Source organism: Myotis nattereri, assembly GCF_964212035.1.
Source record: "Myotis nattereri genome assembly, chromosome: 4".
In the NCBI taxonomy this organism is placed as follows: domain Eukaryota; kingdom Metazoa; phylum Chordata; class Mammalia; order Chiroptera; family Vespertilionidae; genus Myotis; species Myotis nattereri.
The window spans coordinates 53,399,114-53,421,120 of record NC_138079.1 but is presented as its reverse complement, the minus strand read 5'-3'; the positions used below and the strand labels follow the sequence as shown (position 1 = coordinate 53,421,120).

The 22,007-nt window shown below is 37.3% G+C and overlaps 1 protein-coding gene across 1 annotated transcript in view; it reads left to right on the top strand.

Annotated features, from left to right (window-relative positions):
- KIAA0825 overlaps positions 1-22,007 on the top strand; it is a 373,094-nt gene that overhangs the window by 161,741 nt on the left and 189,346 nt on the right. The window contains exons 14-15 of the mRNA XM_081088719.1: positions 3,402-3,581; positions 8,285-8,509. Coding sequence (XP_080944845.1) covers positions 3,402-3,581; positions 8,285-8,509 — 405 coding nt within the window. The remainder of the gene's footprint in view (positions 1-3,401; positions 3,582-8,284; positions 8,510-22,007) is intronic.

Sequence of the window (22,007 nt, the reverse complement as noted above, 5' to 3'; positions counted from 1 at the left end):
GCATCGCTGCCAAATCCATTTCAGTGACTCAGCAGGAGCTTGTCATTAACAGCATTCTCGTAGAAAGAAAACATTAAGCAGTCTTGGAAAGCAAAGTGCTAGCGCACCATGTATGGTAAATCTTTGGTGGCAATAAACAGAGTCTCCTGGTGGGTTGTGGTGGAGTTCCTTGCCCGACACCACCCTTCCTTTGAAGCACTAAAAAGTTCATTTTTCAAAAGGAGTTTAAAATAATGACTGCAGTGAAAGGGCCCTCCAGTGTTATTCAAAGACAATCTGTTTCCAAATCTTGCATTTGTTTATATAATGTATAAACCATTTGGTAGATAAAGGAGAAGGCAGATGGAATTCAAAATAGCAGCTTTATTATTGGTTAACCCTGGGTCAGAGAATATGGCTTTAAATATGTGGCTTGTCAACACTGCTCTCCAGGCTAAACTTATCCCTCCACCCCTCCAGCCACCCTAACTTCCCCCTTACCTCCTACTAAACCACCAGCAGAGCCGAAATGGATATTAGGAAAGCAAGAACAAGAAATTTCCTCTACACAAAGTCTATGGTGCTATTTATTAGTTTGCAGATAACATTGAGTTCTAGATCAGCCGTGGGCAAACTACGGCCCGCGGGCCAGATCCGGCCCGTTTGAAATGAATAAAACTAAAAAAAAAAAAAAGGACCATACCCTTTTATGTAATGATGTTTACTTTGAATTTATATTAGTTCACACAAACACTCCATCCATGCTTTTGTTCCGGCCCTCCGGTCCAGTTTAAGAACCCATTGTGGCCCTCGAGTCAAAAAGTTTGCCCACCCCTGTTCTAGATCATGAAAATCAAATGGCAGAAATAAAATTATCAGGAAGAAACAAAGTGATGAGCTTCTAAATGAGCAAGGAAAAGAAATGTACTCATTACAAAATAATCCTATATAATAAAAGAGAAACATGCAAATTAACCATCCCTCTGCAACACTCAAGCCACGCCCACCAGCCAATCTGGAGTGAGTGTGTAAAATAACCCAACTAAGATGGAGGCAGCCATGGAGCTGGAGTGAGTAGGAGGCTTGGGTTGCCCCTGGCAATAGAGGAAGCCAAGCTTCCCGCCTGCCCTGCTGGCCCTTGGCTCTGCTCAAGGCTACAAAGTTTCAATTATAGAAGATAAATAAATCCCAGATACCTGCTTCCAGCCGCTGTGGCCTCTGCTCAAAGAGGGTCTGGGAGCCTGGGTTGCCAGGGGCAACCCAGGATTCCAGCCGACCTGGGTTCTGCTCAAGGCTACAAAGTTTTAATTATAGAAGATAAATAAATCCCAGAAAAAAAAAGAAAGAAAAGAAGGACGGCCATCAGCCCCTCACGCAGGCTGGCCAGGCACCCCAGTGGGGACCTCCACCCTGAAGGGGGTGTGCACAGCCTGAAAACAGCCCTCAGCCCCTCACCCAGGCTGGCCAGGCACCCCAGTGGGGACCTCCACCCTGAAGGGGGTGTGGCCAGCCTGAAAATGGCCCTCATCCCCTCACCCAGGCTGGCCAGGCACCCCAGTGGGACCCCCACCCTGATCCGGGACACCCTTCAGGGCAAACCAGCCGGCCCTCACCAGTGCACCAGGCCTCTATCCTATATAATAAAAGGGTAATATGCAAACTGACCCTAACAGCAGAACGACTGGGAATGACTAGTCACTATGACACACACTGACCACTAGGGGGCAGATGCTCTATGCAGGAGCTGCCCTCTGGTGGTCAGTGCTCTCCCACAGGGGGGGGAGCTCTGCTCAGCCACAAGCCAGGCTGACAGCTGTCAGCACAGTGGTGGTGGCGGGAGCCTCTCCTGCCCCCTCAGCAGCATTAAGGATGTCCAGCTGCAGCTTAAGCCTGCTCCCCGCTGGCAAGTGGACATCCCCCGAGGGCTCCCGGGCTGCCAGAGTGATGTCTGACTGCCAGCTTAGGCCCCATCCCCCGGAGAGTGGGGGACATCCCTCGAGGGGTCGCAGACTGCGAGAGGGCACAGGCTGGGCTGAGGGATCCCCCTTCCCCCGAGTGCACAAATTTTTGTGCACCAGGCCTCTAGTCTAGATTATATTGATTTAAGATATTTAAGTATGAGAGAAGATATGAGTCATTACCTTTAATTAAATAAATGGTTACATTATGATACTGAGCATGTTATTATTTCACTTTTCCAGTCCAACCTATAGATGCAAAAGTATAGGAATTTTTTTAAAAATATATTTTTTATTGATTTTAGAGAGGAAGAGAGAGGGAGAAAGAGATAGAAACATCAATGATGAGAGAGAATCATTGATTGGCTGCCTCCTGTGCACCCTGCCCTGGAGATAGAGCCTACACCTGGGCATGTGTACTGACCAGGAATCAAAACATGATCTCCTTGTTCTTAAGTTGCCACTCAACCACTGAGTCACACTGACTGGGCAGGACCTTTTTTTTTTTTTTTAATTTATTTGTATTGTTGAAAGTATTATGTATGTTCTCCTCTTCTCTCCCCATTGACCCCCCACTTCTCCCCAGGCCTTCCCACATTATTGTCTGTGCCCATGGGTTATGCATATGTGCATATAAGTTCGTGATTACTGATTTTTGAGGAAGTTATAATAAAACCAGAGGAAGGCCTTAAAGGGCAAGTAAGATACCTCTAACTTTGTGAGAATTCCTAAAATAGTTTTATTGAGAAATCAGTTGATAAACCTCTTAATTCTGAAATGATCGGGCCTACAGGTTTGAAAAACAAATTTAAATTTATTTTTAGAATTGGTAGCATAATTCTGAGAACACTATAAATGTGAATATTCCATGAATTTTATGTTCTGAATAAAGGGTATAGTAGTATTCAGAACACAAATTGCAAAAAGAGATACAAAGATTTAACTAGTTTTAAAGAGATTTTAGATAACAAATGGGTGTATATAGAATGATTATATTTGTCATTTAAGCTACACATACCTATATTCATTTATGTATTTGTATATAATCTTAATAAAATACTATACCAAATATAGTGAATATCACTTATGAGTAGAATTTTAGTTTCCCTAATAGCCTTTTTTTATGATTTCTAGAATGAATGTGTATTACTTTTAAATGAAATAAATGAATCAAAATGTTTTCTTAAGGAGAAAAAAAACATTTTTGACATAAAAGGAAACTAGGGATGCTCATCAAATGACTAGTGATGTCATTGTGGTCCTTCTCACAATTTTTCTTCTACATATACCCATGAGTATCTCAGAAACAATACTGGGTTAGATGAGCCATTGCTCTCAAAGAATGTGGCATTTCTCTTACTATTAATCAAATGCATTTTTATAGCATTATCCCAGGATAAGTTATAAAAAGGTAATCACATTCACAGATACCTATCTTACTAAGTCATTTCTATTCTTTCCAAGAACGCACCTTTCAAGAACAAGGTCCTGATACAGAAAATACTGTGAAGCAAGTACCCACGTTGGTGGAAGCCATCTTTAAAATACTATATTACTGCAATTTTTCTCCACAAACATTTGGGAATGTTTTTGTGAGTTACATGGAAGAAGAACAATTATGGGACTTTTTATATAACAGTCCAGGTATGAGAAATCTATAATTTTAAAAGAAACATTCTAATGCTACTTAAATGTACATTTAAAGGTGTTTTAAAAGTTGTAATGATACCAGTTTTGCTGGATCTGTTATTTGTAAAATTTTATCATTGTTTTTGGTTTGTTTGTTTGTTTGCTTTTTCAGACTAAAGGCTTCTTTTACAAGTCATTAGCCATTAGTTCCTATCAAAATTAAGTATACTTGAGACAAGGTGGGGGGAGGTGAGAGGAAAAATTATGTGATGCAGACTATTAGGGAATGTTCTCTCATAAAAATTTAATTTAATATCTGCCAGAGATTATGCTTTGCTATTTAACATATAAGACCCTAGTAAGATGTGAAAATATATCTTGTGACTTTAGGGTTCATTTATTCAATGAACTGATGGATAAAACTAATGGTCAATTTTCTTCAAATGTAAAAGGCACTTATTATTATGACAATGGTGCCTCTCTCTAGAAGGCATCCTATCATTCCTTTGGGGAAAATATATTTTCCCATTTGTATTGTTATGCCTGTAGCTAGAGCAGATAATAAAGAACAGTTACCGTACCTGAATAGGAAATGCTCATGGATTGCCCCATGTTCAGGGCCAGGTATAAAGATTCTCACATTGTTTTCTTGACTTTAAATCTCCATACTTAATATCTTGGTAAAACAAAGGATGAGAACTTAGACAGTGGTTATCATGTTAGTCCATTAATCAATTACATCATTTACATTTCTCTTTTCTTAGCATATCAGTTATACTACTTTTTTTACTTTATAAAGTGGTTGCCCTAGAGTTTGCAACATATATAGAGAAAGTTTGAAACTAATCCAAGTCTACTTTCAAATAACACTATAACAATTCACAGGTGTGTGCATACCTTATAATAATAAATAATTCTAATGTCTCCTTCCCATTTCTTGTATCATTGTTATTCATCTCACTTATATATAAACATACAGAAGTATAAACATATGCAAATACAATCAATGTGTGAGTTAATACATTGTTGGTAATTATTATTTTGAATAAACTTATCTGTTAGATCAATTATGAATAAGAAAAATAAAAGTTTTAGTTTTACCTTCACTTATTCCTTCTTCAGTGCTCTTTATGTAAATTTGAGTTTCGACATATATTATTTTCTTCCTCTGTAAAGAACTTCTTAACATTTCTTGCAAGGCTAAGTCTACTGGCAACAAATCCCCTCAATTGTTGTTTGTCTCATTTACTTTTGAAGGGTCATTTTGCAGGATATAGAATTCTAGGTTGATTTTTTTTTTTTCTTTCAGCACTTTAAATATTTCACTTCACTCTTTTCTTAGTTGCATGGTTTCTGAGAAGTCAAATGCAATTCTTATGTTTGTTCCTCTAAATGTAAGATGTCTTTTTCCCTATGGTTTCTTTCAGGAGTTTTTTATTTATCTTTGATTTTTCTATAGTTTGAAAATAGTATGTCTAGACATAGTTTTTAAAGTATTTATCCTGCTCGGAGTTCTCTTAACTTCCTGTGATTTGTGTTTGACATTAATTTGGGGAAATTTTTGTTCATTATCATTTTAAATATTTCTTCTGTGTGGTTTTTTTCTCTTTCCTCTATTTCCATTATACATATGTTACACCTTTTGCAGTTTTCCCATAGTCCTTGGATATTCTGTTCTGGTTTCTTTTTTCTTTTTTTTAATTTTTGTTCTCCTTGCTTTTCCGTTTTGGAGGTTTCTATTGACATATCCTTAAGTTCAGTGTTTCTTTAATCAGCTATGTTCAGTTTACTAATAAGCCCATGAAAGGCTTTCTTCATTGTTGTTAACAGTGTTTTTGATCTTTATTATTTTGGGAGGAGGGGTAGTTCTTAGGACTTTCATCTCTCTATTTATATTGCCCCTTTGTTCTTTTTTATGCTGTCTATTTTATCCATTAGCACATTTAACATATCAATCATACGTGTTTAAGTTCCTTAGTCTGATAATTCTAACATCTTTGTTATGTCTGTTTCTGATGCTTGCTTTTTTTTTCAAATTGTGTGGGGTTTTTTTGTTGTTGTTTTGGGGTTTTTTTTTGTTCATTTGTATATCTTTTCATTTCTATTTTGAAAAGCTGGACATAATATACTGGCTATAAGGGACTACTCTAAATAGATCTTCAATAATGTGATGGAGAGGTGAGCAGGGAAGGTAAGCTATCTATAGTCTGATGATTAGGTATCAGTTTTTTAGTGAGTCTGTGCCTCTGTATGGTACACTTCATAAATGTTTCTCAATTTTTTTCTTCCCCCTTAGACAATAGAGCAGCCGTGGGCAAACTACAGCCCGCGGGCCGAATCCGGCTCGTTCGGCTCTTCTATCCAGCCTGTGGAGCCGAAAGAGCGGAGGGTTCTCTTGCTCTCCCCTCCGCTCCTTCACCAGCAGCAGTGTTAACATGTATTAGTTCACACAAACACTCCATCCATGCTTTTGTTCCGGCCCTCCACTCCAGTTTAAGAACCCATTATGGCCCTCGAGTCAAAAAGTTTGCCCACCCCTGGAGTGTCTCTGTTTTAATAATTTCTCCTTTGAGCATGCCTTAAGAAGAGTGCTCTGGCCTATTTCAAAATGTTTCTTTCCCCATCCCCATGCTGGAAGGACTAGGGACATTTACTGTGGGAAACTAGTGGCAGCTCCCCCTCCCCAACAGGGTCTTTCTGGAGTTTTAACTCTTAGATTTCTCTAACTGAACCTCCAGCAATTCATCACAGTTCAGATTTTCCCATCTTGGTACTGCTTTTCATGGTGGTTTCCGCTTCTGAGTCTTCACTCCCAGTCAGCCATGACTCCCTGTATTTGCCTGTCTCTCCAGTTTTCCTTGTGTCTTCACCTCGTACCAATGCAAGAAGAGTTGTTGATTATTTTTATCTGTTCAGCTTTTTATTTGTTGTTAGGACAGAATGGTGACTTTCAAGCTCTTTTTATGCATTCAGAAATGAGGCCTTGCCACTTATTCTCTTTCCTCTATTTCCTCTTCTCCCATTTCTCCTTTTTTTTTTTTTATCTGTATCTTATTTCTACCATAGGCATCTGTGGCTATTGTTTAATCCTCCCTTTAGTATCTCAGTATCAAGGTGTTGCAGAACCCTGAATCAAGAGAAAATTGGGCAGCCCCAACACTGTAACATTGCAAGAAAACTTTTATCTTAGGTAACAATTTTTTTACTACCTACCAGTTATTTTACAAAAATTAATTTCTATAAACTTTAAATAATTCTTTGAGATAGAGCGATTATTTTTCTCTATTATTTAAAATATTTTAATTTAACTTTAGAAGGAATAAACATACCCTTTTAACAATAAGAAATAGGGTAAATTTTGGCTCTCTAGAATTTTTAGATACCTGAGATTATTTTAATCCATGACTCCAAAGAGTTGACCCAAAATGAATATTAATTTTAATGTAGAAAGAAGGTATCTTTATGTTTAATTCAATGAATTAAAGTCTCAAAACATCATTCAAAAGACAGACATCTATATCTTCCACCATTCTCATAAAGAGCAATAGCTTACCTGATGATGATTGTGTCATGTTAAAAAATTAAACTCTGAATATTTGCTATTACCCAGATCTTCTTCTCCATAGTTGTTTTAACAATAGCTTGAGTCACTTGAGAAATATCACCTTGAAATTTTAGAGAGAAAAAAAGATATAGGTGCTTTTCTGTATTAATTCAAGTGATGGCCCCAGCATTTTGAAGTTATATTTTTAAAATCTTTTATTGCATTTATCACACAGTAATATATCATAGTTAGTAATACAAATAATCTATATATATAAAAGACTAATATGCAAAGTGTCCCCTCAGGAGTTCGACCGGGAGACCAGGAGTTCGATCACTTGCTATGACATGTGCTGACCACCACAGGGCCGCACAGAACAAAGGAAGGCCTTGGCCGACAGCTGGCAGCAGGGAAGGAAGGCCCTAGCCAGCAGCTGGAAGGCCCCGATCGGCCCTAATTGCCGGACAGGCCTAGGGACCCTACCCGTGCATGAATTTTGTGCACTGGGCCTCTAGTAAGAAATAAGTCAGGGTAGCAGAAAGAAGGGAAAAAGAAAGGCAGAGGTAGAGGGAAAAAGAGAGAGAAGGAAGGCAGAAAATTTAAAAGAAGAAGTAATGGAAGAGGAAAATCACTATTAACGTTGAAAAGTATATATTTTAATTTTTATGTGTGTATGTAGATATATATTTTTAAAATTACATGTCATACTCGAATCTGCTTTTATTTTTATACTAAACAATACATGGCTTTATTGTGTAGATAGATTTACCTTGGCTAATTAAATAAATTACCAATTATTGGACATTTAGATTTTTTCCAATTTTTATATCCTTTCTATAACCATAATTAATTTCTGAGAATAAAGTTATAGAGAAGAAATAAGTGAATTAACAGGTAAGTAAAAGTTAGAGCTTTTGACATTATTGCCAAATTGTCATCTAAGAAGGTCATTTATATGTGCAGCAGTTGAGTTCCAAACTACCAGGAAATATATTCAGTGTTATTTTACTTTCTATTCACTTTATTATCAAATTTTTTTTTATGATTTCTAGATTAAAAGCTGCTCTTCTTTCCTATATTTATATTAGATCATTGAGAAACTGAATTCCCAATTGAATAAGGCACAAAATATTGCCATATTCTGCTAACTATAATATGCTATCTGGTTTTGAAGTCTCAACGTGCATGGAGTCTGAGCGAGAGGTCATCCGATGCTTGAGATTGGCACTGACCGATGCTGTCAAGGACATTATACAGCAGATCACATCTGTGATGAGCTCTAAGAGAAACATCGAGACAAACCTAAAGAAGCATAGTGTTCCTGAACGCCTGTGTGAGATCATTCCAAAAGAATGGAATTATATTCCAAAAGAAACCAAAAGGAAAGAATCAAGCAAAGGTATATTTGTTTTTCTGTAAGAACACATTTTAGTAAAATGCTGAAAATAATAAGATTTGTAAATGACATTAGTCTTATTTTTTTTTTTTTTTTTTGTTTTTTTTTTTTTTTTTTTTTTTTTTTTATTATTAGTTAAGGAATTACAAATGTGTCCTCATCCCCCCCCCCCTTTAACCCCCAACCTCCCCCCCACACACAAACTCGTGCTCCCATCCCCCCGTTGTCCATGTCCATTGGTTTGGCTTATATACATGTATACAAGTCCTTCTGTTGATCTCTTCCCCTTACCCCCGCCCTCCCCTACTTTCCTTCTAGGGATTGATAGCCTGATCGCTGTTTCTCAGTCTTTGGGTCTGTCCTTTTTCATCAGTCTATGTTGTTCTCTATAATCCACAAATGAGTGAGATCATGTGGTATTTATCTTTCTCTGACTGGCTTATTTCACTTAGCATAATGCTCTCCAGTTCCATCCATGCTGTTGCAAAAGGCAAGAGTTCCTTTTTTTTTACCGCAGCATAGTATTCCATTGTGTATATGTACCACAGTTTTCTAATCCACTCATCTGCTGATGGGCACTTAGGCTGTTTCCAAATCTTAGCTATGGTGAATTGTGCTGCTATGAACATAGGGGTGCATATATCCTTTCTAATTGGCGTTTCTGGTTTCTTGGGATATATTCCTAGGAGTGGGATCACAGGGTCAAATGGGAGTTCCATTTTTAGTCTTCTGAGGTAGCTCCATACTGTTCTCCACAGTGGCTGCACCAGTCTGCATTCCCACCAGCAGTGCAGAAGGGTTCCTTTTTCTCCACATCCTCTCCAACACTTGTTGTTTGTTGATTTGTTGATGATAGCCATTCTGACAGGTGTGAGATGATAACGCATTGTCGTTTTGATTTGCATCTCTCGTATAATTAGTGACTTTGAGCAGGTTTTCATATGTCTTTCTGCCTTCTGTATGTCCTCTTTCGAAAAGTGTCTATCTAGGTCCGTTGCCCATTTTTTTATTGGATTGTTTATCTTCCTTTTGTTAAGTTTCATGAGATCCCTGTATATGTTGGAAATTAAACCCTTATCGGTGATATCATTGGTAAATATGTTCTCCCATGTAGTGGGTCTTCTTGTTGTTTTTTTGATGGTTTCCTTTGCTGTGCAAAAGCTTTTTATTTTGATGTAGTCCCATTTGTTTATTTTCTCTTTAGTTTCCATTGCCCTAGGAGCATTATCAGAGAAGAAATTTCTTCGGCATATGTTTGCGATTTCGCTGCCTGTGGATTCCTCTAGTATTTTTATGGTTTCCCGTCTTACGTTTAAATCTTTTATCCATTTTGAGTTTATTTTTGTGTATGGTGTGAGTTGGTGATCTAATTTCATCCTTTTGCATGTATCTGTCCAATTTTCCCAACACCATTTATTGAAAAGACTGTCTTGACTCCATTGTATGCTCTTGCCTCCTTTGTCGAATATTAATTGGGCATAGTGGATTGGGTCAATTTCTGGGGTCTCTATTCTATTCCATTGATCTATATGTCTGTTCTTGTGCCAGTACCAAGCTGTTTTAAGAACAGTGGCTTTGTAATACAGTTTGATATCTGGTATTGAGATCCCACCTACTTTGTGTTTTCTCAGGATTGCTGCAGCTATTCGGGGTCTTTTTTTATTCCAGATGAATTTTTGGAACGTTTGTTCTAGATTTGTGAAATATGCCATTGGTAATTTAATGGGGATTGCATTGAATCTATAAATTGCTTTGGGTAGTATGGACATTTTGATGATGTTTATTCTACCAATCCATGAACACGGTATATTCTTCCATCTGTTTATGTCTTCCTCTATCTCTTTTTTCAGTGTCCTGTAGTTTTCAGCATATAAGTCTTTTACCTCCTTAGTTAAGTTTATTCCTAGGTATTTTAATTTTTTTGGTGCAATGGTAAATGGGATTGCTTCTGTAGTTTCACTTTCTGTAAGTTCACTATTGGTGTAAAGAAATGCCATGGATTTCTTAGCATTAATTTTGTATCCTGCTACATTGCCGAATTCATTTATTAAGTCTAATAATTTTTTGATGGAGTCTTTAGGGTTCTGTAGGTACAGTATCATGTCATCTGCAAATAAGGACAGTTTTACTTCTTCTTTTCCAATCTGGATGCCTTTTATTTCTTCTTCGTGTCTGATCGCAATGGCTAGTACTTCCAGTACTATGTTGAACAGGAGTGGTGAGAGGGGGCATCCCTGTCTTGTTCCTGTTTTTAGGGGGAATGGTTTTAGTTTTTGCCCATTGATTATGATGTTGGCTGTGGGTTTGTCATATATGGCTTTTATTATGTTGAGGTATGATCCCTCAATTCCTATCTTGCTGAGAGTTTTTATCAAGAAAGGGTGTTGGATTTTGTCAAATGCTTTTTCCGCATCAATTGATATGACTATGTGGTTTTTCTCTCTCAATTTGTTTATGTGATGTATCACGTTTATTGATTTGCGGATATTGTACCATCCTTGCATCCCTGGGATAAATCCTACTTGGTCATGGTGTATGATCTTTTTGATGTACTGCTGGATCCGATTTGCTAGGATTTTGTTGAGGATTTTGGCATCTATGTTCATGAGGGATATTGGCCTATAATTCTCTTTCATTGTATTGTCTTTATCTGGTTTTGGGATTAGGGTGATGTTGGCTTCATAGAATGAGCTGGGAAGTGTTCCTTCCTCTTGGATCTTTCGACATAGTCTGAGGAGGATAGGTTTTAGGTCTTCCTTGAATGTTTGGTAAAACTCCCCTGTGAAGCCATCTGGCCCCGGGCTTTTGTTTGCTGGAAGCTTTTTGATTACTGCTTCGATTTCCTCCATAGTTATTGGCCTATTGAGATTTTTAGATTCTTCCTGGTTAAGTTTTGGAAGGTTGTATTTATCTAGGAATATGTCCATTTCCTCCAGGTTGTCTAGTGTGTTGGAGTAGAGTTGTTCATAGTATTTTCTAACAATCCTTTGTATTTCTATGGGGTCTGTTGTTATTTCTCCTCTTTCATTTCTGATTTTGTTTATTTGGGTCCTCTCTCTTTGTTTCTTGGTGAGCCTGGCTAGAGGTGTATCAATCTTGTTTATCCTTTCAAAGAACCAGCTCTTGGTTTTGTTGATCTTTTGTATTGTTTTTTTGGTCTCTATGTCGTTTATCTCCGCTCTGATCTTTGTTATTTCCTTCCTTCTGCTTACAGTGGGTTTTTTTTGTTGCTCTCTTTCTAATTCTTCGAGTTGTAGAGTTAGGTCATTTATTCTCATTGTTTCTTGTTTCTTGCAGTAGGCTTGTAGAGCTATGAACTTCCCTCTCAAGACTGATTTTGCTGTGTCCCATAGGTTTTGGATTGTTGTGTTTTCATTGTCATTCGTTGCCATGATGTTTTTTATTTCTTCTTTGATCTCACTGGTGACCCAGTCGTTGTTTAATAGCATGCTATTTAGTCTCCATGTGTTTGATTTTTTTGGATTGTTTTTGTTGTAGTTGATTTCCAGTTTTATGCCTTTGTGGTCTGAGAAGATACTTGATATGATTTCAATTTTCTTGAATTTGAAGAGACTTTGTCTGTGACCCAATATATGGTCTATCTTTGAAGATGACAAATGTGCACCTGAGGAGAATGTATATTCTGTGGCTTTGGGGTGAAATGTTCTGAAGATGTCAATTAATTCCATCTGATCTAGTGAGTCATTTAGGATTGATGTTTCTTTGCTGAGTTTCTGTTTAGAGGATTTGTCCAGTGGCGATAATGGGGTGTTAAGGTCCCCTACTATGATTGTATTGCTGTCAATCTCTCCCTTGATCTTCTCCAGAAGATTTCTTACGTATTTGGGTGCTCCTATATTGGGTGCATATATATTTACCAGAGTTATTTCTTCTTGTTGGACTGCTCCCTTTAGTATTATGAAGTGGCCTTCTTGATCTCTTTTTATGTCCTTCACTTTGAGATCTAATTTGTCAGATATAAGTATTGCTACCCCGGCTTTTTTTTCACTTCCATTGGCCTGAAAAACCTTTTTCCATCCCTTCACCATCAGTCTGTGTGCGTCTTCTTTTCTGAGGTGGGTTTCCTGTAGACAGCAGATATATGGGTCATGTTTTCTTATCCACTCATTTACCCTATGCCTTTTGACTGGGGAATTTAATCCATTTACATTTAAAGTTATTATTGATAGAAACTTGTTAGTCGCCATTTTTGTTCTTTACCGCTGCGTTCCTTCTTTGTTTCCTGTTTTTTCTATTTACAGCAGACCCTTTAGCATTTCTTGCATTGCTGGTTTGGTTGTAATAAACTCCCGTAGACCATTTTTGTCTGTGAAGCTCCTGATTTGACCCTCAATTTTGATTGATAGCCTCGCTGGGTATAGTATTCTTGGATTCAAACCCTTCCTTTGCAGGACTTTGTATATTTCATTCCATTCCCTTCTTGCCTGATGTGTTTCTGTTGAGAAATCGGTCGCTAGTCTGATGGGGGATCCTTTGTAGGTAACTTTCTGTCTCTCTCTGGCTGCTTTTAAGATTCTTGCTTTGTCGTTGGTATTTGCCAATTTAATTATTATGTGCCTTGGTGTCGGTCTTTTCGGGTTCATTTTGTTTGGGACTCTGTGAGCTTCTTGGATTTGTGTGAGTTTTTTCCTCCCTATATCAGGGAAATTTTCTGTTACTATTTTTTCAAACAGGTTTTCTATTCCTTGCTCCGTTTCCTCTCCTTCTGGCACCCCAATTATTCGGATGTTGTTTCGTTTAGCATTGTCCCAGAGTTCTCTTAGGCTCTCTTCCTGCTTTTTAATTTTTTTTTCTAGAAGCTGTTCTGTTTGGGTATTTTTTTCTACCTTGTCTTCTAGCTCGCTGATACGGTCCTCTGCTTCTTCTAGTCTACTGTTGATGCTTTCTATTGAGTTCTTTATGGCAGTGATGTCGTTTTTCATTTCTTCTTGGTTTCTCTTCATTTCCTCTTGGTTCTTCTTCATTTCCTCTTGGTTCCTACACATATTGTTGAATTGGTCTTCCATTCTTTTCATCCACCTTATGAGCATTACTCTGAATTCTTTCTCTGACAGGTTGCTTGCCTCCATTGCCTCTATTTCGTTTACTTCCTTTTCTGATGATGCCTGTTTTTCTTTCATATTTGGGTTGGTTCTTTGTTTCACCATGATTTCTCTTCTCAAGGTGTTTGGTTATGTAGATCTCTCTCTGTTGCGCTGATTCAAAGGCACAAAATACAACACAACAAGGCACAACGTACAAGGCACCGAACTAAATGCATTCACGGTCTTAATAACCCCAAATAAAGGTGACCCCCCCCCCGAGCAAAGAGAATTAGGGGATAAAGAAGAAAAAAGAGAAAAATATTAGAGAGAAAAATAAAAAACAAAAAGGAGTGCCGAAATGAGATTGGGAAAAGGGAGAGAAAAAAAAAAACAAAAAAAAAAACACAAAAAGACCAAAAAAAACAAACAACAACAACAAAAACAAAAACAAAAATTAAGAGAATGAAATAGAGGTGGGGAAGAGGCTATTTGTATGGGGAGAGCGAGGGATTGGAAATTAGATATATAAGTAGGGTGAAATTTAGACAGTGGGTAGAAAGAAGGAATAGGTAAAATCCAAAGCAGGAATAGGGTAAGAGAAACAGGACAACAAAAGGGGAAAAGTGAGGAAGAGAGTTTTGGCTTAAGGGTAAATGTGAGATAGAGAGAAATGATGCTAAAGGAACGATGAAAATAGAGTGTAGAACACTAATCCCAAAATAAAATAAAGAAAAATAAAAAAAAAATAATAAAAAATAAAATGACCTTTGAAAAAATGGTAAAAGGATAGCAATAATACTGGTTAAAAAATGTAGTAATTAAAAAGGTAAAATCAGGTGATGAAAAAAATAAAAAATAAAAAAAATAAATAAAATAGGTTCTTAATGAGATGGTGAAAAAAGAATTAAAAATATATATATATAAAAATATTCGGAAGTGAAGGTGCTTCAGATCTTCCACTCTTCTTTTTGGCACGCCTCAGTCCTGCCAGGCATTCAGGGGAGTGTTGAACTTCCCTGCGATACACTGTCCCTCCGTGCAGTAAACCACAGACCTGAATTTAAGGCAGGTTGTATTTTTTTACCAGACTGCCTTTATTTGTGATCGCAAAAGAGACAGTTCGTGGCTCTGCCTCTGGGTGGCAGTGTGTCTGGATTTACCTCCGAAGCTCTAAGTCCTCTCTATCAGTAGGGTTTTGTCCTCTATGGTATTTGAAACTGATTCGGGAAAGACCACTGCCCAGAGCTGGTTCCTTGCCACTGTCCGCTGTTTCCCAGGCTCCCCAAAAAGAACTTTCCCCTACAGGCTCTGCGAATGACCCCAACTGGGGAATCCCATGCGCTGGGTTTAATAATCAAATGCACGGATCTAAGGGGAACTGTAACATGAGCCTGATAGTTGTGCGAATTCGCAAGCCTCCACCTTCCAGGTCTGCGCGCAGTCTCCGCGCGCAGTCTCCGCGCACTCACTCGCCCCTGGCACCAAGCAGCCAGCAGATTGGCAAAGTCCAAGGCTGCTCCTTTACATCCAGTCCAGCTATGGGCTCATTTTTCGCGTTCCCTTCTGCCAGCAGCCCTGTGGGGCCCCTTCCCCACTCGCGGGTCACGCTGGTCCCAGCGGCTGCGGACTCTGTGGGGCGCAGATTCCGCCCCGCGCGCGCGAGCTCGGTCCTCCCTCCAACCCGAACTGCAAACCGCACCTTTAGGGGATGTCCAACCTTTCTGTGAGAAGAAGCAGTGCTCGTCTGAGTTCACGCAGTCACGCTGCTGGAGATCCCTTGTTTCCAGGTTAGTAGCTGGTCTCTGGATGCCGGCAACAATCACCCAAGATGGCGCAGTCTCCGCTGCTTAGCTGGCGCACCAGGAGAGGCTTCAGCCGCAGTCTCCAACCGTCCTTTTTTTTCCCTGGGGGGTTCTCAGTCTTTCCTAGCTGCAGACAATCTCTCAGCTGAAAATCCTCTACCTATTCGGGCTGAATGTTACCCGTTTCAGCTGCTCACCCTTATCTGCTCCAGGACAAGGCACAGGACACGTCCGCTTATACCTCCGCCATTTTTCCTCCGACATTAGTCTTATTTTTACCATGTATATTTGGGACCTGTTATTTTCTTTTCTGTGAGTCATATGATCAAGGAAACTAGAAATGAAAATGACTCAAATGGCCATTTTCTTTATTTAACTACCTTTCTGAAATTTCTGTAACATTTTGTGTCCATGCAGTAATCAGATTAGTCACATGATTTTGACTAATTTCCTTTAAATCTACTGAGTAATATAAAATTCATACTCTCAAGAGGATCGCTATGATATTCAGCTTTGTTATTCTTTCCTTGAAGTTTTTCCCCTCAACCACCAATTATAACTATCTTTCCTCTTGTTAACATACTTATATATGTGGCTTTTAAGTAAAAAATAGCACACCATTTAGTAACCACATATTTTTCTGACAGGGTATTTTTTCCTCTAATACCGAAGGTTTTGAATTTAGTGCATTATTCCTATTCAAGGCAGTGCATGTACCAAGTGTACTTAAGAACCATCAGTTACTTACATTATTAATTGACTTTATTAATCAAGTCCTCTCTTTTTTAAATGGTTTATTCCTACCTAGATGTTCCTATTTTATAAGAAATTCACAAGATTCCTTTGAATATATATTATGTATCTATCTGTATTCATGAATCTGCTTTAGGATTTTTAAAAATATAACTTTCCTTTTTATATTCATTTTTGATAATTATTTAAGACCTCTATTAATGGATGCTTGCAGTTTGTTGACGTTTTTGAAAAAAATCAAGTTGTAAACTTTTATTACAAATTAAAAATGAGGTTCTTAAAATTTTCAACTTGATTAGACAAGAAACAATTTTAAAACCTTTAAAGATATATTGAGAAAAAGCAGGCTTTTAAAAACACACGTTTGTCATTACCAAAAAAAGACAGCTTTAGGTAAAAATAAAAACCTCATGCTACATAAATAATGCTGATAGTTCTAATTATCTGGTCAGTGGGCAAAAAGCAAGCACTTACGGTCTTCAGCTCCAGACTTTTATTCATTTCTTGAACAAATGAAAAGCAATATATTCATCTTTTAAAAAGAATATTTTTTCACTAACTCTAAAGTAACTGTCAACAGTAAAATATTCCAGCTGAACCCACTCAAGTCAATTGAAGGGACTAGCCTTTCTTTCTTCTTCATGAAGATCCTAAATAATATGGCTCTTATCCAACAACCTTACATTAGAAACAAATCAATTATCTATCTGTGACCTTTCATAGTAATGTTTTAATTCTGTCCAAGCCCTATTAAACTGCCTCTGAATCTAGTAAAGCCATTTAATTGAAAATGGAAAATGTCACCTTTTCATTACTTAAGTTCTGCCTTGTCTAAGTTCTTGCCATCACTCTTCATTCTAGCTTTTGGATATTTCATAGATTTTGAACAATTCAGGAGGCATGACCTATTGCTAACATAGCACATCATAAGAGTGCCACCATTTTGCTTGTGGCTTTCTAGTCATTCTATTCATGAACAATTTTCTTTCTAAAAACATTTTGAAATTCTTCCATAGCAAATTAACAACCTCTGGTTCCAAAAAAAAAATACTTTGTAGATCCTAGTTCTTGTGGTTTTCCTTACTAAATAATCTTTGTAAAATGATCATTAAGAGTTAAGTACAGCACTTCTCCATGAAGGGGTGCCAAGTCACATAATTGTATAAAAGACTTTATAAAGCATTTAGTGCATTCCTGGTGGATATGACAGTAGGAGAACACCACTGTTCTTCATTTCTGCCCTCTTTTAGACTGAGAGTGGTCAACCTCTCTTTTCACTACCATGTACAAGAAAGATAATATTTTACATGCCAGATATTGTCACGTACTCTTTCAGTAGATATTTCCTAGGTGAATCACTACTACTACTAGGCACTGGGGTGGAGGCCAGAGATAAACTTTAAATAAGATATCTCCTCTTGGTGCTTGAAAACTTGTATTACTATTTTCAAATAGGTACAAACATTTTGGGGGATGTGCAAGACAATTCCTTGTTGTGTGAGCCAGTCATGTGTTGGGGACAATATTGTTGGATAGTGGATAGACAGGGTAACTTCACTCTTTCATTAGCTTTTAGCATACAGTACTGAATTAAGATTGTCCTTTGCAGTTCAGAATCTAGTTTTCACAAAAATGAGTCATCACAAAACAAACCAGTGGCTTTAACATATTCCTGTAAACCAACAAATCAAATGCAGTTTAAAATTAATGCTGAGAAAGCAAGAAAGAACAAACAAGGCTAAAGTGAAAAAGCTCACACATTTCTATTGTTCACTTGATCTTAGCCAAAAGGCCGAGAAGTGATCATTTCTATTCTTAGCATGAGCTCTTTCTCAGCCATAGTATAAGGAAAAACAATAATAATCTCATCAGATTTGGCAAAAAAAAAAAAAAAAGGAAATGTGTGGAAAAACCATTTGAAATATAGCTTCCCTTACATTGATGTTAAATATGAGACCTTCCTAAGTGAGTATTGTGCCTTGAGATGTTAACTAGTAGTAGTTTCAAGTCATCGTGATTAGCAAAGGATTTCAAAACCAAGCATTCAAAACATAAAGACACACCGCTAATAGTTTCCAGCAATGTTTTAAGTCAAATGTATTTAATCCAGTACTTTGCAAATTTTGTTGAAGTAAAGATAAATGTTTAGAGAGCTTTTTTGAAGATTATGACTTATTAAAAGACAAATAGTCACTAGCATAAGGAACAGTTGCTCATCCTGACACAATGAAAACGACAGAAAATGGAAAACACGATGGTGACAAACAAAAATGCACACCTTTATTTCTTTGTCAGCAAATACCATTGCATAGAAAACACCAAAGCTTCAAAGAAATAAATAGTACAATAAATTATACAAAGTAGGAGATTTATGGAAGAGTTGAATGAAAGTTCAGCTGTTTCTTATATAGATCAGCTTAGGTATTTGCTCCCTTATTTCAAGAGGCAAATCCATAAAGAACTAGTTGTTTTGTTTCTTTGTCAACAATTAAATGAAAAATATACTGGAGAACATATTTTCTTAGCAGTAAATTACTTTTTAAATAAAAAGAATGCTTTATGGAAAACTGTTGGAGTAACTGCTTTAACTGAAACTGGATTCTGGAGAGAATACAGGTAGCACCACAAGGAAAGTGTATACATTGTTCACATGCAGATAGTTGAGAAAGAAATTGATGGCAAAAATATACAACATGCTATCAGAAGTCATTAAGGGAGTTTATTTTATTAAAAAACAAATATTCATTTTATAAAAACCGCCATCACTTATACAAATTTTATGCTGCACACTTTAAGAACTTAGAAATAGAATTTTCTAACATGATTAAAATATTTCAAATAAGAGTTTAAGTGATTCTTGAACATTTTGCTTAAAAATACAAAAACAAAATATTTTTCAGTTTTTTTGCAAGAATAACTAATTGACATCCTGAATGATGAATAGTTATCAGTCACATTTCAACAACATCTTATACCTATTTGGTGGCTGAGATTGAAAAGCAAGTGCCAGGTGGCTCTATGTGTATATTCAGGTAGTGGTTTTCCCCCTGTGACAGCCATTAAAACCAAGTATGAAAGCAAACCAAACTTTGAATCATTTTTCATAGAGTATTAAGCCTAGATTCAAAAAATAAGAAAGCATATTAAATCATATTATCCTTACTCAATAAATTATTGTTGATATTTTATACTATTAGTAAAAATTTTTAATTAATTTTAAGATATTATTTTGTCTTTATCTCATTCATTGCAAATTTTCCTTGTGCATATTTTTTAAAATATATTTTATTGGTTTTTTTACAGAGAGGAAGTGAGAGAGATAAAGAGTTAGAAACATCAGTGAGAGAGAAACATTCATCAGCTGCCTCCTGCACACCCCCTACTGATGATGTGCCCACAACCAAGATACATACCCTTGACTGGAATCAAACCACAGGTTGATGCTCTATCCACTAAGCCAAACCGGTTAGGGCTCCTTTTGAATATTTTACAATACACAAAATATATCATTGTCAGGAATAATATGCATTGGAAAAAAGAAATGACAAATATATAAATATAGATGTTACATTGCATTAATTCTAAGACATAAATTTTCGTTCTTTATCAGCTTCAAAATCAGGTTGGCTCTTAAAATATGTTACATATATGTGGCTAAGATAGAAATCAGGTTATTTAAATAAAGACAAAAATAAGTGGCATTCTTAAAAGATCCCTCTTTGGCGTGTTGTTAACATCATCATAGACTAAGAGCCCCTGTGATTAGTAGAATGAATTTATTAATTTGTTATCAGCCTAAAGGTTCTGGTACTGGCATTTGCCTTAAGCTTTAATGAAGTAGTTGGGGATTTGAGTACCTGGAGTGCTCAGATTTAATGAAATATAAGAAGTTCAGGTGTGGCCGAGACCGGTTTGGCTCAGTGGATAGAGCGTCGGCTTGCGGACTGGGGGGTCCGGGGTTCGATGCCGGTCAAGGGCGTGTACCTGGGTTGCGGGCACATCCCCGGTGGGAGATGTGCAGGAGGCAGCTGATCAATGTTTCTCTCTCATCGATGTTTCTGACTCTCTGTCTCTCTCCCTTCCTCTCTGTAAAAAATCAATAAAATATATTTAAAAAAAAAAAAAGAAGTTCAGGTGTGAAGAGAATTGCAATCTTACCTGAAATCTACAAATGTTTACTTGGTGTCTGCAGTTAAACCCTCTCTAGTATAAGCAGAATATAAGATACTAGAGGCTCAATGCATGAAATTCACGCAAGGGCCTTGGCCCCAGCTCCCACCCGCCACTACTGCGGCCAGGGGCCTCTGCTGCCTCTGCCACGGCCCCCGCCCGCTGCGGCTTTGTCTGGAAGGAAGGAAGTCCAGAAGGATGTCCAGTCTAATTAGCATATTATGCTTTTGTTATATAAATAATCTTTTAACTCAAATAAATGACAGTAGAATGAGGAGTATGAGACACAGACACATAAAAAAGCATAAAATTTAAAATAATTTAAGAACACAGAGAAGAGGGCTCACAAAGGAGTCTCTTAATTTGTTTATGTTTTAACCCTTTTACTTATGTTTTAACCCTCATCTAAGCATATATATTTGAATGAAAAGAAAATATTTATTGAGAAACTATTTTTTACCAAGTATCTAAGTAGTTTATGAGATCATTCAAATATATGTTGGACCTAGCTTACAAGTTAAAGAAAAATGTGCTCTAGTTAGTTAATTTTTAAGATGATTCTGAAGGTGTCATGAATTTTTGAGTCCAGACATATGTTTTCCAAGAGCTTTGCACTTTATAGAGCAGATTGACTTATTTAAATCAAGGTAGAGATACCTTGAAAAATTTATTATTTTTGTTCAGTAAAAACAAATGTTTTATTGAAGGACTCAAAGCTATGTTCTTTTGACTTCTCACTTAGTACCAAGGTTCAAATTAATTTATGTAGATAGTGGATTAACACTCTGTGCCCAGCTTTATGGGATACTCAGGAAGCAATGATTTTCCCCATGTTCTTGAGGAACTTTTAGTCTACTGGTAAAGGCAACTCATAACATAAGTAATAATATAATGTAAACAATAATAGATGATAATACAAAATATGGTGGACCATGGCACATTATGGATCTAATTCCAATATAATCATATGAATAATAAATATGTTCAAATAAATTCATAGAAGGAGAGGACTTTGAAACAAGAGTTGAAGAATGTGGGTGACACATGAAAAGAGAGGGCATTCCATGTGAGAATGATATTCAGAAGCCTAAAGAGGACCAACCCAGTTTGTGAGGAAAACAATGAATTTGGTTTTAATTATACTGAGTTAATGATGACTAGGGCAGAGAAATTGGATACCCAACAGGGAACTAAAGTCTTAGGATTGCTACCCTAGAGAAAGGCCAAGATTGAAGATTCTAGAGTCATCTAGAAAATGATTCTCAGACAGGGAAGCTTTTGCCCCCAGGAGATATTTGGCAATGCTTGGTCGTCACAACTGAGGTGGGTGCTACTGGCATCTAGTGGATAGAGGCCAGAGATACTGTTCAAACATCCAACAGAGCCCTGACCAGTTTGGCTCAGTGGATAGAGCGTCAGCCTGCAGACTCAAGGGTCCCTGGTTTGATTCCGGTCAAGGGCATGTACCTTGGTTGCGGGCACTTCCCCAGTGGGGAGTGTACAGGAGGCAGCTGATCGATGTTTCTCTCTCATCAATGTTTCTGACTCTCTATCCCTCTCCCTTCCTCTCTGTAAAAAAAAATCAATAAAATATATATTTTTTTAAAAAAAACAAAAAACATCCAACAGTGTCAGGACAACTCCTCATTATCCAGCCCAAAATGTCAATAGTTCCCAAGTGGAGAAGCTCTGATATAGAGAGGGAGCATCAGCTAAGTCCTTCAGAGAAAT